At 41.6% G+C, this 17719-nt stretch overlaps 1 protein-coding gene across 3 annotated transcripts in view; it reads left to right on the forward strand.

The window, feature by feature from the left end:
• Nucleotides 1-6485: 6485 nt before the first annotated feature.
• BTG3 (BTG anti-proliferation factor 3) overlaps nt 6486-17719 on the forward strand; it is a 20700-nt gene continuing 9466 nt past the window's right edge. Inside the window, exons 1-3 of one of the 3 annotated variants that reach the window (XM_023509724.1) lie at nt 6486-6667; nt 10005-10186; nt 13917-14054. In XM_023509724.1, the coding sequence (XP_023365492.1) occupies nt 10014-10186; nt 13917-14054 (311 nt within the window). In that variant the 5' untranslated portion in view covers nt 6486-6667; nt 10005-10013. The remainder of the gene's footprint in view (nt 6668-10004; nt 10187-13916; nt 14055-17719) is intronic. The other 2 variants (XM_023509725.1, XM_012801572.2) reach the window with 2 other exon arrangements.

Raw genomic sequence — 17719 nt, forward strand, 5'->3', positions numbered from 1 at the left:
TGAAGGTCTTGACAATCCTGTATCAAGCAAGTCTTTGAAGGCCATTTTTCTAACAGCCTGTGCTCACTTCTCATCTCTCTGATACATTTTGGTTTTTCTCACAGTATTTTAAACTTTTTCTTATTATTATATTTGTATGGTGATCTGTGATCAGTGACCTTTGATGTTACTATTATAATTCTTTTGGATCGCCGGGAACTGCACCCATGTGAGACATGAACTTAGGAGCTGGGCACGTTGGCATGCACTGTAATTCCATCTACTTGGGAGCCTGAGGTGGGAGACTAGCTTGATCCCAGAAGTTCAAGACCAGCCTGGGCAATAAAGACAGACTGTCTCAGAAAAAAAAAAAGAGAGAGAGAGAGAGTGAACTCAGCAAACTTAATTTATAAATATTATTTGTATTCTGAGTGCTCCACAGACCATCAGTTTCCTCTCCTCAGGCTTCTTACAACAATTAAGAAACTACGATGGTCTCATAAGTGTTCAAGTGAAGGAAAGAGTTACACATCTCTCACTTAAATCAACTAGAAATGATTAAGCTTAGTGATAAAGGCATATCAAAAGCTTGGACAGACCAAAAGCTGTTGTGCCAAACAATCAGCCAAGTTGTGAATGCAAAGGAAAAGTTCTTGAAGGATATTAGAAGTCCTACTCCAGGGAACACACAAATGATAAGATAGCAAAACAGTCTTATTGCTGATAATGGGGAAGGTTTTAGTGTCTGGACAGAAGATCAAACCAACCACAATAATCTCTTAAACCAAAGCCCAATCCAGAGCAAGGCTGTAACTCTCTTTAACTCTATCACAGCTGGAATAGGGGAGGATGCTGCAAAAGTTTGAAGCTAGCAGAGGTTGGTTCAGGAGGTTTAAGGAAAGAAGCCATCTCGCTAACATAAAAATACAAGGCGAAACAGCAAATGGCTGATACAGAAGCTGCAGCAAGTTATCTGGATATAGCTGAAATCATTGATGAAGGTGACTGAATTAATAATAGATTTTAAGTGGAGTCAAAATGGCCTTTTAATTTAGGCTTTCATAGCTAGAGAGGAAAAGTCAATGCCTGCCTTCAAAGGACAGGCTGACTCTCTCAGCAGAGATTAATGCAGCTGGTGACTTTAAGCTGAAGCCAGTGCTCAGTTGACATTCTAAAAATCGTACAGCCCTTAAGAATTATGCTAAATCTGGCTTGGTGTCCATAGCTCAGTGAGTAGGGTGCTGGCCACATACACTGAGGCTGGTGGGTTCAAGCCTGGCCCAGACCTGGTAAACAATGACGACTGCAACCAAAAATAGCTGGGTGTTGTGGAAGGCACCTGTAGTCCCAGCTACTTGGGAGGCTAAGACAAGAGAATTGCTTAAGCCTGAGAGTTTTTAGGTTGCTGTGAGCTGTGACACGACAGCACTCTACTGAGGATAGTGAGACTCTGTCTCAAAAAAAAAAGTATTATGTTAAATCTACCCTGATTGTGTTCTATAAGTAGAACAACAAAGCCTGCTCCACAGACCATCTGTTTACAGCTTAGTTTATTAAGTGTTTTTAGCCCACTGTTGAGACCTATTGTTCAGAAAAAAGATTCTTTTCAAAATATTACTACTTATTAACAATGCACCTAGTCACTCATGAGCTCTGAGGGAGAGGTACTAAGAGATCAATGTTGTTTTCATGCCTGCTCACAAAAGATCCTTTCTGTAGATGATGAGTCAAGGAGTAATTACAACTTTTAAATCTTATTACTTAAGAAATACATTTTGTAAGGTTAAGGTTGACGTAGATAGTGATTTCTCTGATGGATCTGGGCAAAGTAAATTGAAAGCCTTCTGGAAAGGATTCACCAGATACTGTTAAGAACATTCATGATTCATAGGAAGAAGTCAATTTATACCCACACGGTGACTTTGTGGGGGGCTCAAGACTTGAGTGGCAGAAGTAACTGCAGAAGTGGTGGAAATAGCAAGAGAACTAGAATCTGAAATGGAGCCTCAAGATGTGACTGAATTGTTGCAGTCTTGTGATAAAATGTGAACAGATCAGGAGTAGCTCTTTTATGGACAAGCAAAGAAAGTGGTTTCTTGAGGGTGGCACCTGTGGCTCAAGGAGTAGGGCGCCAGCCCCATATATTGGGGGTGGCGGGTTCAAGCCTGGCCCTGGCCAAAATTGCACACAAAAGAAAAGGAAAGTGGTTTCTTGAGATGAATCTATTCCTAATGAAGATTCTGTGAACATTGTTGAAATGAAAACAAAGGATTTAGAATAGACTTATAGACTTATTTGATAAACCAGTGGTAGCATTTGAGAGGATTGACTTCAATATTGAAATAAGTTCTACTGGGATAAAATGTTGTCAGATAGCACAATATGCTACAGAGAAACCTTTCCTAAAAGGAAGACTCAACAGATGCACAAACTTAATTGTTGACACAGCCACCTCAATTTTCAGCAACCACCACCCTAATCAGTCAATAGTCATCACCATTGAGGCAAGATCCTCCACCAGCAGACAGGTTAAGGAGGTGCTAAAGGCTTAGGTGATTGTTAGCATTTTTTGGCAAGTATCTTTAAGCTATGTACATCTTTTTAGACATAATGCCATTGAGCACTTATTAGCCTACATATAATTTAAACATAATTTCTATATGCAGTGGGAAACCAAAAATTTTGTGTGGCTTGCGTTAGAATAATAAAGTGTTCACTTTATTGCTTTAGTCTGGAACTGAACCAACAATATTTCTGAGGTGTGCCTGTAGACCTGTATTCTAAATCTCATTGCACTAAATAAGGGTAGGAGCTCATGTGCTACTGTCTCATAAAAGAGTTTCTCTGCTGGTATAGAGAACAGGAGAGTATTGTCAAAAGAACTTAACAACAATGGCACCCCTACTGCCAAGCCAGGAAATTTTACACCAGTGGTTTCCAACGTGAAGTGCTACCTGAACCCAGAGTTGTCTGGCCCACTTAAGTATTATAGCCCATCCTAACCTAGTTCACACAAATCCTAACCAGTAGTTACCAACCAAGAATCTGAAAACCTTGATCAAAATATTTTTTTCTGAAAAAGATGAACCATATTTGGGGCTTGGCTGAGGTAAGAAGGAGGATTTCATAGGATGCCACTCAAAATAGTAGGTTAGTATGTCCAGTTTCCATTGCCTCATTTATCAAGAGAGTTTGGGGGGTGACTTTCGGGGGTCAGTTTTATTGCGTGATATACTGGATAAAATAACGAAGATCACAAATTTTCTTTATGGTTATTTTTTTTAACCACTGCTGGTTCATGAATAGTTAAGGAGTTGAAGCAAGAAAAGTAGATTTAGTGTATTTTAAGTAAAGTAAATGGCTAAGTCCTAAAAATTTTTGAAGAAATGTGCTGAAGAGTTTTTAACACTAAAAAGTCCTACTTTAGATCCTACTTGCTGGAACTCCCATGGCCCCCAAATGCTGCATATGCTTTTCCTTGATGTTATATAACCCAATCTTCCATGTCCACTATGAAAAGTGATAATTTTTGTATTCACATTCTAACTTGACATGTGAACTAAGAAGAGTGTACGTGAGACTGCTTTGTTTTCAATGCTGAACTTCTCTGAGCTCAAAGGATTATAGTTACAAGGTTTCTTAATGAAAATATAAGTCCCGATTTTGAAAACTATTACAGATTTTGTTGTGAATCACATTTTCTGTGACTCTGGGATTCAACCACAGGATGCATGTGATTATAAAGCCTCAGCCCTATCAGGGTGGCTCATTTTCAAGAGAAATTACTTATGCTGAAAGCAAAGTATGCCCGTGAACACACAACAGTAGTGAACACATAAGGTTAGCTATGGAAGGGAAACGTGTATTAATGTGAAGGACAGTCTCTCCCTTATCCTCAGTTTCACCTTCCATGGCTTCAGTTATCTGTAGTACAGTACTAAAAGATATTTTTAGGGAGAAAAAGAGAGACTACACTCACATAACATTTATTACAATATTTTTTTCCCTGACACCCAGTACTTTATTGGTTCAGCAGAGGGGAGGCTGGGACAATACATTTTAATAAAAGTTCTATCTTATTGGCTTGGCGTCCGTAGCTCAGTAAGTAAGGTGCCAGCCATACTTACTGAAGCTGGCGGGTTCCAGCCTAGCCCAGCCCAGGCTGGGCTTGCTAAACAACAATGATAATTGCAACCAAAAATAAAAAGTAGCCTGGTGTTGAGGCAGGTGCCTGTAGTCCTAGCTACTTGGGAGGCTGAGGCAAGAGAATTGCTTAAGCCCAATAGTTGGAGGTTGCTGCGAGCTGTGATGCCACGGCACTCTACTGAGGGTGACATAGTAAGACTCTGTCTCAAAAAAAAAAAGTTCTATCTTATTATTAGATATTACTGTTAATCTCTTATTGTGCCTAATTTATAAATTAAACTTTATCACAGGTATATACATATCAAAAATAAAACAACATATGTACAGTTCAGCACCAACCACAGTTTCAGGCCGCTGGGCATTACAGAATGTATCTCCCCATGGGTAAGTGGGGACTACTTTAATTATATCAGTTCTGCTCCCACTTTAGTCTGGGCTGCTATAACAGAATACTATGGACTAGGTGGCTTAAACTTATTTCTCACAGTTTTGGAGGGTTGTAAGCTCTTCAAGATCAAGGTGCCAGCAAAATCACTGTTTGCTGAAGCATGCTTCCTAGTTTGCTGTTTGTCCCCCTGCATCCTCACTTAGTGAAGAGCAGAGTGATTATCCCTCTTCTTATAAAGGCACTAATAATGTTCATGAGGGTTTCACCCTCATAACTTCATTCTAAAGACCCAAATGCCAAATACTGTCATATTGGGGACACAGTAATCTTCAACATATGAATCTACAGGGGTGGGGGTGGAGGGACACCAACGTTGAGTTATAGCAGCTCTCTTCTTTCAGTCTTCTAAAAAGGAGGGTCCTACCTTTCTGAACTAATTCTTTTTGGATTTTTGTGATTTTGACTCAGGAGGAAAGAGAGCTGAGGCAAAGGCTCTGAAGCAAACAGCCAGGGCAAGTTTTGAAAAGGGGCACAAGAGCAGCTACTATGTGCAAGAGAAGGGGATGAGAGAGAAATTTCTGGACAAATTTTGAGTAATGTTTGTGGCTACCTAGCTATTTTATTAATCTGTAGAGTTATCCGTAAACAATCTAATTTTATCAGATTGTTACGATTTTCACATAACATCTCCTAGAATAGTCTAAGGTGTAAATAACTAGTACCCACTCTAAATGTACCAGTAAGTAGCCCTAGTCCTAAAACAGTATAATTTTTTTTTTTTTAACAAATAAAGGTCATTGTACTGGTTTTGGGTTTGTATATTAATACTGCTAGAAAATTGTTTTGAGTTGCTAATAGGCTATACTCCACAAATATCAGTAATAAAATTTTAAAATATTCATAAAATTGCACAAAAAACATGATCCCAGGCCTAGTGGGCAGTAAGGAACTTGGTCAATAAATTGTGAAGCCTGAACATTCGGTTTGTTACTAATTTATAACATGTTTTAGTTCTCTTTTATTAATAATAATAGCTAACAAAGAAAAACTAGGACTGTTGTATCCTTCCAGCTCGTTTGATGTCTAAGAGTGCTTTCACAAAACTAACACCACGGTGCCAATTCAATACAAAATGTTGGCAAGATGTTCCTTCTTTTCTTCAGAAAGTTAATGTTCCTTTACCATATTTGTATTTGTTCAAAGATTAAGCTTTGTTTCTGAGAAGTCCTTGGGTATTAGCGTCTCAGAAATAGAAAGCTTGGACTCTCAAGGCTTCTCTCCCTTGGCCAACATCCCTGGTGCCTCTCCTTGCTCAAGATACAGCAGCTACCGACCAGCGGCCAGAGAAGGGTCCGAAGGGAGTTTTAACCAAACTGCTTAACATATAGCAAGGGGGTTGGATGGACACCTAACGTGCCTGTAAGTTATTACCACAGCAAGAAGAAAAAGGAACAGTCCATTACATGCAAAGTTCCCCTTCCCGTCTGGTCCGTGTGCCCCGCGAAGCCCGGGGTTTGCTGTGTGTAGAACTCTCCCTCCCGGGCGGGGGTATCAGGACGAAAGGAGAAAAAAGAAGAAAAGGACGAGGCAGCAGAGGAGACCCCCGAAAGTTTGCTCGGCAGGTAGGGCGGCCTGGCTGGGGCTTGTCTGTTCCGCCCGCAGCGCCGCACTTTCCCGGGTAGGAAGCCCACGGCGTAGTGAGCCTCGCCGTCGGGACCAAGGGTCCGCGCCCGGCGCGTGGCAACGCCGAGGATGCGTCGTCGCCCGCGCGCAGCGCGGCCCGGGGCTCGGGGGCGGGCTCGAGGCGAAACTCCGCCCTCCGGCTCCTCCCCTTGTGGTGCGCGAGCCGGTCCCGCGCGGCGCCAACCTTTTCCCGGGTCATCGCCCCTCCCCTCTTCCGGGCCGCGAGCCCCCCGCGCGCAGCCTCGGAGCCGCGCTCGCTCGTGCGCGCGCTCTTCGCCCGCCCGCCAGGCCGCCAGCCAGTCCTCTCAGCGCGCGCTCGGCCGCCCGACGACGCGGGAGCCGCACGCGCTGGACCAAGGTAGCTGCGCTCTCAGTAGCTGAGCGCCGGCCCGCTGAGGCGGTGCCCTCGGTTTCCGGCCGAGGCACGGTCGGGACCGCTGAATCTGTGGCCCTAAAGCGGCGGCAGCGGTGGTGAGGAGACCGGCCGGCGGGAGGCAGACATGGCGGGGCTGAGGGCACCGTGGGGGAGGGTGGTCCGGGCGCCCCTGCGGCCACGTCGAGGGCTCGCGGACAGGCGGTGCGGGGAGGAGCGGTGAGGGGCGCGGGCTGGAACTGGGCTGCGTGGGCTCCTGCTCCGCAGCGGGGGGCTGCGGGGGCGGCCGGCGCGGGAGGGAAATCCCGGGACCCTCGGCGGGCTCCGGAGGGCGGAGACGCCGCCTCGGGGCTTCTGCCACGTTTCCGCAGTGGGTTACCTTCCGCCTCGGGGTGAGCGACTTAGTCGGCGGGTTTTCCGGAGCCCGGGACGCCGCTCGCCGTCCGGAGGGACGCGCCTGAGGGAAGCCGGTCCTCGAACCCGGGACCGCCCGGCGTCCGGCGGGGACTGCGGCCCCGGGGCCGGCGGGGCGGGCGCGCCCCAGCCGGGATGTTGTCGGGGGTGGCCGGCCGGGAACTGGGCTGCGGGCGGGCCCTTCCCCCGAACTTGGGGGAAAACCAGATTGCAGAAGTTGGACGCAGCGCGCAGGCCGGCCTTTCGAGAGTGGGTGGCGAGGTTTGCTGCCGCCTCGCCGCGCTGTCTGGGCGCCCCGGTGGAGTGCTTAGCAGCGGGCTTCGATGGCTTCAAAAAGTCGGACTCCCGGCCCTTCGGAATATTCTGCCCCTCCCCCGGGTCCGGAGCCCGCTCGCTGACGCCGCGAGGCCGGGCACGGGGCTCCCCGGGGCCGCAGGCGTCTTCCCGCTCGGTCCCGCAGCCCGGGGAACGTCTGTCGGGAGACTGAATTGTTTAGAAACGGTTGCGATTAGCTTTCGTTACAAGGGAGGGAGAAGTACAAAGTTGTGAACTCCTAGAAGGCCGGCTTGCCTTCGCTGGGTTCCATCCACGCAGCCGGGAGCGGAGGAGCCTGTGGAACAAAGTAGAACTTGACGAGCCGCCGCGGCGGTGACGCCGGCCCGGTGACGTCACCGTGCGATATTTAAAATGCGAGGTTTGCTCCGCGTGTGGGTGGGGAACTGCGGCTCCTCACTCGCGGCGCGCTGCTGACTTCTGCTTCTTCCTCCCCGACTTCATCACTCTCCCTCTTCTACCTTTTGCTACTCCTAGAATGCTGCCAGCGGGGGTGGGCTAATTTTTCAGCTGTTGCAGTCATTCTTTCAAACCGAAAAAAAAAGAAACAACCTGAAGTCTATGAGTCATCTTGTATTACAACCAAAAGCAAGCACTAAGTGGTTGTTTCCTTCCTTTCTTCCTTTTTATTTTTTGGACATAAAGTGGAGCAAACAAAAACAGGACCCTAAAGTCTCACGTCTAGCACATAGTGGACAAATTTAATGAATGGAAATGATCTAGTTAAGGATAAAGTACATTTTTTTAGTGTGGTTTCTTGTTTTCGTTGGTGGGGTGAAGGCTGATGTAGTTCCATCAGCAACTTTCTTCCCAAACCTTAATTGCCTTGGGTTTTCCTTTCCTTCGTAACATGGTGAGTATAAATGTGGCTTTATAAAGTGGAAATGGCTCACATTTTTCAGGAGGAGTCTGCACAGTATTTGTGGTAGGCTGGGTTATGTGTGCCTGCCGGTTGTGTGTGGACCGGTGCCCACTGCCTGGTAGCTGGCTCTAGAAAGTGAATTTGGCATTTTAGGGTTCCAGGAGGAAGGTTTGGGTGTCTTCCCATTCAGAATCAGGGTGGCTGTGGCTGCCAGCACACCTCTCAAATAGCTATATAGAATTTAATTCACAGTAACGTTCCTTGTTTGAATTTGCACATGGGAGTAAAGCAGTCATTATGAAGAGAGATTTAAAAAGCAATTTGAAAGAAGGAAAAGAAAGCTGACAAAATCAGCTTTGTTTTTAGAATGTGTAGGAAATACAAACTATTGGTAGGTTAGTTGCTTTTTGTACGAAACATAGTAGAGGCTGTATGTCTTTAATATGTAATTGGTTCCCAAAAAGGTTATGTTGCTTACTAAATGCAGCATCTGAGTAACTCCAAGTTTTTACGGCAGCCAAATGAATGAGCTCACCGATTATAGACAGAATATATGTCAAAACAATCTCATGACAAGGCTTTTGCCTTTATGGATTAATCAATGATAAATCATATCTGCCATTCTAAAAAAGTCCTTCTTTGGGATAGTTCAAAATGCATGTCAATTGCTGATTATTTCTTTTAGTGTGATTTTCTTGGGATGACCCTGATTTCCCTTCTGTTAAATATGCCCTGATAGAATCACTCTTTATTCTGTGTCTTAACTTTAGGTAAATTTATCCTTGTTCCTAAAAGAGTACTTACAGAAACTCAATACTAATTTTTTTAATGTGTAACAGCTTTAAGATATAATTCATATGCCATACAATTTACTCACTTAAAGTGTACAGTTTGATGGTTTTAATATATTTGTAGAGTTGTATAGCCATCATCATAATTAATTTTAGAGTAACTCAGTAATCTTAGTATTACTCCTCTTTGTCCCTGAATCTCCTAGCCTGTGTCATCTAACGTACTTTCCATCTGTATAGTTTTGCCTATTCTGAACATCTCATATCAACGGAATCATATAATATGCAGTTATTTACAACTGGCTTCTTTCCCTTAGCATAATACATTCAAAATTTGCCCATGTTACAGCTTTTTCAGTACTTTATTCTTTTTAATTGCTGAGATATATATTGTACATGATACACCACTTTGTCCATTCATCAGTTGGTGAACATACAGGTTATTTTGGTGGTGGTGGGAGGGATATTACAGATAATGCTGCTAAGGATATTTGTGTACAAGGTTTTGGTGTGGACATGTTTTCATTTCTCTTGGGTATGTGGGTAGAATTGCTTGATCATAATGGTAATTCTATGTTTAACCTTTGTGGGAACTGCCAGGCTTTTCCAAAATGGCTGTGCAGTACTATATTTAAAAGTGAACTTTTTTTAAAGTTTTAATCACATCACATGATTTTAGTTTGTCGTACCGGAATATTGACACACTTAGTATAAACTGTACAGTATCTCTTGTTCTAGTGCTTCTTTTTGAGTGATGTCTAATTTTATTTTAGCCAACCAGAGCAATTTGGTGTGCTCTATTTATTAAACATCTTCACAAAGCTAAGTGATGAGGTTCTTTAGTAGTATTTTATAATAAGGTCTTTATGGCATATACATAAGTCAGTGATTGTTCCCTACTCCAGACATGAGCCAATGAAATCTAAGATAAAATTGGAGGGAGGAGGGGAAGCTATCAAGGAAGGATATTTTGTATAGTTTTATCTGCAGTTTTTATATTTTGTCTTTTTGAAAAATCCTTTTTTATCTTTGCAGAGGAAAAACATGAAGAACGAAATTGCTGCTGTTGTCTTCTTTTTCACAAGGCTAGTTCGAAAACATGATAAGTTGAAAAAAGAGGCAGTTGAGAGGTTTGCTGAGAAATTGACTCTAATACTTCAAGAAAAATACAAAAATCACTGGTATCCAGAAAAACCATCAAAAGGACAGGCTTACAGGTAAAGGCTTATATTGGATAGTTGTACTGGACCAAGTAAAGACGCGGATCAGCTCTTGAAAAGGGTGGAATTCCAGAGGACTGAAGGATATTCAGACCATGCCTATTATAGTTCTATCTGCAAAATATGGAACTCTAGGGTGTCTAGGTATTTTGTCCTTAATCATTTTAAAATACAAGTATCAGGTGGTAGAGTTCAGTATTCTGCCTAGGCGAGGAATGCCAATGCTTAGAGGGGTGTAAGAGTTCCTCTTTTGTGGTTATGTCTGGCTCCTGACTTTTTCTCTGTGTATCACAGGTACTTGGGGTCTTTCACAATTCCAGAGGACCCCTAATTACCCATTTAATGGCCATGGAAGAGTTGAGGGAAATTAGTCTTCTTGTATGTAAAAGTAAATTACATCATACATGTTTTTTGAAGAAAAATTTGTATTAGAGAAAGGGAACTACGATTGTTAGATACCTAATGTGTTCTTAACACTATTAGGAATAATCTCACTTATACTGTGCCTAATTTTTTGTGGTAGAAGCAAGTGTAACCACTTTGTAGGTTAGGATAACTCATCTGTGATCTACAAGTGATAAAAATACTAGCTCTGGGATTTGCACTCAGGTCTGACTCATCCTAAGTACTCATAGACTTTGTGCACACCACAGTGCCACCATTTCCTTGGCACTAAGAAGGAAGAGAATTCTCATTCATAGCTGTCTTTTGTATTCTGGTTTATAAGGTGCATTTACAGCTTTGAATAAAGAGGAGCGGGTTCCTGTAAAACAAGTCCTGACATGCTCATTCCCTAGTACGTATGTGATTGCTCAGGAACCTGGTTTGAGAATGTTTTTGCTAAACTCAGCTGTTAAACCTTGCCCCATTTGTGGATGTGGCCACAAAAAATAAGTAGAACAGCTATGAATATATTAGGTGGGTAGTTATGAACAGCTTTCCTGGGAAGGAGGACAAGTCAGGACCCCCCTCAATCTCCACCTTAATTCTGTCCCAAGTGATTGCTCACACTTGGGGAGTAGGGACCATCAGTCCCTCCAGTCTACTAGTCAGAACTTGATTCTCATTTTCTCTGTATATCTTCAGTTCTGATAGAGTGAACAGCTTTTGTGAATTAGATGCATCAAATTTTTTAATACTGGTCTAATTGACATTGGATGAAGGCTTTTGTAAGGATGAACCACCATACTGATATTGAAAAAGGAAGCACTGTCAAGTAAATACCTAAAGGTCAGACAGTGTACAATTTCATTTCCATTAATTCTAAACACTTGGGGAAAAGTCAGATAAGATTAAATTGGCATGTAATCAGAAGTATTAAGCTGTCTTTGAAGTAGAAAACTATTAAATTTAATAGTGGGTTGTTACTATTATAAAAATGAATAGAACAGGTTAACCAGAGTTAGTAGATACTCTTCAGTCCATAGAGTATGTGAAGTGTTAATTTTTTTCCAAAGTGTTGATACATTAAAATTGTTTCTGTGCAATATAGGCAAGTAAAATGCTTGTGGAGAATGGTTTGTCAGTATTATCAAAATCCATAGAAATAGTCATACCTTTGGAATAAGTAAGTCTACTAAGAATCTATTCTGGAAGCATAATCAGAAATGCATAGATATGTATGAATATGAATGTTTCTTACATTTTGTAATGGCAAGAGATTGGAAATAACTAAACTGTCAACATTAAGTAAATGATAGACTATTTTTATCCTACTTTTAAAATTTTGTTTTTGAAAAGTAGTTAATAGATAAGTAGTCACAGTATGTAGAGTAAGAAAAAGCATAAAAATATGTAAGGTAGGCAGTGCCTGTAGCTCAGTCGGTAGAGCACTGGCCACATATGCCAAAGCTAGCAGGTTTGAACCCTGCCCGGGCCAGCTAAAACAACAAAAAAGAAAAAATAGCCAGGCACTGTGGTGGGCACTTGTGGTCCCAGCAACTTGAGAGGCTGAGGCAAGAGAATCGCTTAAGCCCAAGAGTTCGAGGTTGCTGTGAGCTGTGACACAGGGCACTCTATGCAGGGCAACCAGTTGAGACTCTGTCTCAAAAAAAAAAAAAAAAGAAAAAAGTAAGGTATTCAAATTTTGTTGAAGCAAAGTCTCTTTATGCTCCTATATTTACATATAATTTTTAAGCTTAGAGTCTACATCACCTTTGTGAGGAAGAAAAACACAAGGAGATCTATCTTAACTGCTTTAGATCCCATCACACCTGAGATCTTTTGAATAACGCTACACAACATTAGAATCTGTAGCATAGGACCAAACAACATTTTATATACTATAAAACAATTTTTTTTTCACTCTGACTTTGGCATATTGTTAATGGTGTACTAAGATAGGTGCATATAGACAGAATTGGGTATAATTAAATATCATGTACTTGAGAGCATAGTGGCCTAGATTTTATCCTTAGATCTATCACTTAAGAGCTGAGTGATCTTGGGCAAGTTACTCAAACTCGGTCTGCCTCCTTTTTTCTTTATGTTGTTGGGTATTTAACTCACAGGATAACTGTGAGAATTAAAAGTTAATATGTGCAAAGTATTTAGGAAACTATCATGTAGTAACCGTTCAAAAAGTTACTAATATTTAATGTTATTTAGAAACCTTTGTTATTAACTGTTATCCAAGGAAAACTTTCTCGTTTTTTCAAATGAAAATCGAAACCAACTAAGTTTTTATAAAACATAACATTTTTTATCATACATTACTTTAAATCAAAGGTCCTCAAACTTTTTAAACAGGGGGCCAGTTCACTGTCCTTCAGACTGTTGGAGGGCCAGACTCTGGGCCCCAGAACGAGTGGGCTGCAAGCAGGACAGACAGCGGCGGCAAAAACACCGAGTGGGCCGGATGAATGTCCTAGGCGGGTTGCATGTGGCCCGCGGGCTGTAGTTTGAGGACACCTACTTTAAATCATACATTACTGTTGATATTACTGTGTTTTATGGTACTGTTACCATTTATTAATTACCTGGTATTTCTGTGTTTTATAGCTTAATGTCTGAGGAAGAAGTGGAATGACTTAATGAATCTTACCCAATAGTCGAACTAGTACCAAAACCTAAAACTTTACTGATAATGGGCTGTAGACAAAAAATACTTTCTATCCTAGCTTATATCTCTTTAAATATTTATTTAGCATTTAATTTAACAGAATGCATCTTTATTCTAGTAGCTGGCTTTGAATATTACATTAGATAGATGTAGGTTAAAAAAAATGGAACAGAGACTCTTGGTTTAGAATTTTTTTTTCTTAAATCTTAAGTAACAAAAGTTAAATGAAAGAAAGCCAATACATGTTAGGTATTTTAATCATAAGTAAGTGATTGTACATGTAGTTATAAATGGTTCTCTGTGCTTGACTGGTTCTATGTTTATAGAACAATTATAGTAAGACAAAAAGTGCCCTCTTAATAACTTTATTATTTGGAGTATGTTAATAAAAGTAAGCTAATGAGAGATCAAAACTTCTCACAGGAATTTCCTTATGTCATTTGAAACATTAATTGAGATCTTTCATTAGACATTTTGTTGTATGGGAACTTGGCCTACAAAAACTTTTATTTCTCTTCTTCATTTGGGATAGGTTAAGTTCTTAGGTTTTCCACCAGGGTATTTATTTATTTATTACTGTACTGTTATTCACCTTGGCAAGTACTACAGACACAATGATGTTTAAGATTAATTTAAATTCATTAATGTAACTCTACTTTGTTGTAGATGCATTCGTGTCAATAAGTTTCAGAGAGTTGATCCTGATGTCCTGAAAGCTTGTGAGAACAGCTGCATCTTGTATAGTGACCTGGGCTTGCCAAAGGAGCTTACTCTCTGGGTAGACCCATGTGAGGTGTGCTGTCGGTGAGTTCTTGAGTCTGGTGGCTGAAACGGTGCCATAACCGATTTTATGAAATTCTCTTATGTATGGTCTATCTGTAGTTATGGCCAGGAGCTGATGGTTTAGCTTTCTCAGATACAAATTTTGTGAACTATTCTACTGAAGGTGATGATGATGAACTGGTTACATTCCTGCCTTACTAGAAAGAAACTCAGAAACTGGGCATGGTTCTTGGAGAGCTTTGCCAAGAAATTTATTATAGGCCAAGAAGTAGAACTTAGACTAACCTGGATTATTACAGGTCATTTTCTTTTTTAAGGGAGAAGCAAATAATACTAGATAACAACTTCTGGTTAGCCTCACTTTCTGTTTCTCTCTATTCTCCCTCCTTTCCACTTTTTGATTTTTTTAAGTGACTGAGTAGTACATTCATGGTTTTTTCTTTTTATAATGGAATCATTCTTCCCTTCTCCTGATGAGCAGAATTATAAAAGATGAGTGTACTAGGTATGAAATCTGTTTGAATTCCATTCACTCAAAAAAAAAAAAAAAAAAAAAACGTTTATTGTGGCTTAGGTGCTTTTAGTTGTGGGGTTTTGAATGAAAGCAGCATTCTGGGCTGTGTGTCATAGCTCATTCCTCCAATGCTAGCACTCAAGCTCAGGAGTTCAAGACCAGCCTCAGCAAGAGAGAGACTCTGTCTCTACTAAAAATAAATAAATAAATAAGAAAAATTAGCTGGGCTGTGATGGGTGCCTGTAGTCTTAGCTATTTGGGAAGCTGAGATAGTAGGATTGCTTGGCTCTAGGAGTATAAGTTTGGCTAATGCCATGTTACTCTAACCTGGGCAAAAGAATAAGATTCTGTGTCAAAAAGAAAAAAGAGTAGGCCAGGTACAGTGGCTCACACCTGTAATCCTAATACTGTGGGAGGCCAAGCAGGTGCATTGCTTGAGCTCGAGTTTGAAAGCAGCCTGAGCAAAAGCAAGACCCTGTCACTACTAAAAATAGAAAAACTGAGGCAAGAGAATCACTTGAGCTCAAGAGTTGGAGGTTGCTGTGAGCTATGACACCTTGGCACTCTACCTAGGGTGACAGCTTGAGACTCTGTTGCAAAAAAAAAGTATTCAGTAGGTAGTTCAAATGTAGTAATGGGGAAGAAAGGATGAGCAAAGTATAACATAGGCTGACTTGTGCTATAGAAGAAGTGGATACAAAAAGCAGTGGTTTAGGTGACACAGAAGGAAAAGTTATTGCATCTGCTGGGGAGTCAGGAAAGACTGGGCTGAGCTAGGATGGGAAGGATGAGTCAGGGTTGACCAGGTGACATGGTAGGAAGGACATTCCACCGAGAGAAACAGAATGAAAAGAGACATAACATAGAATCCCTGTAAAAATTTTCCCATGGCCGTCTGTTTTAAGGTATTTCTCTGGTTTTGTGGTGTAATTCACCTGATCACCTGGCCTTTCTGTTGAGCTGCTCTTTGATGCAATCTTAACTATATGCTCCAAAGATGGTCACTTTGGAGACTTACTAAATATAAGACTTTGACCTGATCACCAACAGTGAAGGTGGGTGTAAAAACATAGAGTGCTAAAATATATGGTGGTCTTTCATAATTTTATCAGGACCATCCTTATAGATTACTACCTCATTTGCCAGAGGTTGATATATAAGTTTATTGCTTTGGGAAACCAAGCATAGAGGTTTATGAAGGTAAAGATTCTTCTATATCCTTTTCTCAGGTAGAAAAAGAAGAGCTGTCTATCTTAAGTTTAGATCTGAGGAAGTCAAACATTTTGGATTCTGAGGTTAACTAAGCACTTAGACTAGTGTCAGACTTTGGAGATTTTAGCCACTAACCTCATCAGAAGACCTCAGTTTATAAGAAATAGCTGTCAAAACATTGATGAATTGGTTACTTTTTTTTTTCTTTTAAAAGAGAGTCTTTGTCGCCCTCAGTAGGTGCTATGGCGTCACAGCTCACAGCAATCTCCAACTCTTGGGCTTAAGCAATTACTTTGCCTCATCCTCCCAGGTAGCTGGGACTACAGGTGCCCGCCACAACACCCAGCTATTTTTGATGCAATTGCCACTGCTGTTTTAGCTGGCTGGGGCCGGGTTCGATCCTGCCACCCTCCGCATATGGGCCTGTCGTCCTATCCACTGAACCATAGATGCTGCCCTGAATCAGTTACTTTTTTATTTGGCCTGCACTTAACATCCTGGATGGCTGTATACTTAGTAAATGCAGTTGTGTTATTTCTCAACCCATAAAAAATGAGAAGCAGCATTTGAAGCAGAGTGTTCACAGTAGTCTTAAAGCTACAAAATGCCACATGGTCCAGCATAGAGGCAAGAGTGAAAAAGCTAAAGGGTCAGCATAATTATTACAAATTTAGGTAGTATAGTTAATACTAAATATCATGATCCTAAATCATCAGGGAATTTTTTATTTTGTCTAGGGATGTTTAAGCAGTTGGGCAGTTATATAAACATTTTGGATTTATTTAGTAAGTCTCATGACCTAAAGATAAAAAATTTTAGTTAAATGGGGTAGCGCCTATGGCTCAAAGGAGTGGGACACCAGCTCCATATACTGGAGGTGGCAGGTTCAAACCCAGCCCCAGCCAAAAACTGCAAAAAAAAAAAAAATTTTTTTAGTTGTACATGGACAGTCTACTTAAGTGGACACTCCATTACTTGATGATGCCTAATAATTAAAAAACACTGTGCTTTCATCTTATAATTTTTAAAAATCTTTGCATTTAGTAGCCTTTTAATAGTTTCATAGTTAAAATTTTGCCAGAAATGTGTGTCATTTTTTCCCCCACAGCTAATAAAATTACCTTCAGAATGTAGTGTACTCATTCAGAGATGATAAACCCCTCAAAAGAAACTAGCAGTTGAGTAGAGGGACTTAACTACGAGTGGTTGTTAGAGTAACCTGTGAGATATTGAGAAATACTTCTGGACTCAAACTAGAAAGAAAAATACTCTGAAAATGAAAACAAAGCTTATCTAGCAGTTACACAGTTGAATAAATATCTGAGAATCTCTAAAAACAGTAACTCATGGGCAGCACCTATGGTTCAGTGGGTACAGCTCCGGCCCCATATACCGAGGGTAGCAGGTTCAAATCCGGTCCTGGCCAAACTGCAACAAAAAAATAGCTGGGCGTTGTGGTGGGCACCTATAGTCTCAGAGATGTGTGCTGCCGTGGTACTCTACCAAGGGCAATGGAATGAGACTCTGTCTCTACCAAAAAAAAAAAAACCTGTAACTCATTGGTATACTAGTAACTGAGATTATAAAAAAAAACTGAAGGGCCATGCTTGGTGATTTCATGCCTGTAAGACTGTAGGAGGCTGAGGTCTGAGGTTCCCTTGAGCTCGGGAGTTGGAGACCAGCCCGAGCAAGAGTTGAGACCCCCGGCTCAGCGCCTGTAGCTCAACCGGGGAAGGCGCCAGTCACATACACCTAAGGTGGCAGGTTCGAATCCAACCCGGACCTGCCAAACAACAATGGTGGCTGCAACCAAAAAATAGCAGGGCGTTGTGGTGGGCGCCTGTGGTCCCAGCTACTTGGGAGGCAGAGGCAGGAGACTTGCTTGAGCCCAGGAGTTGGAGGTTGCTGTGAGCTATAATGCCACTGCACTCTACCCAGGGGGACAGCTTGAGGCTCTGTC

The sequence above is a fragment of the Otolemur garnettii genome, unplaced genomic scaffold, assembly GCF_000181295.1.
Source record: "Otolemur garnettii isolate 467f Iridium unplaced genomic scaffold, OtoGar3 scaffold00009, whole genome shotgun sequence".
Taxonomy (NCBI): Eukaryota; Metazoa; Chordata; class Mammalia; order Primates; family Galagidae; genus Otolemur; species Otolemur garnettii.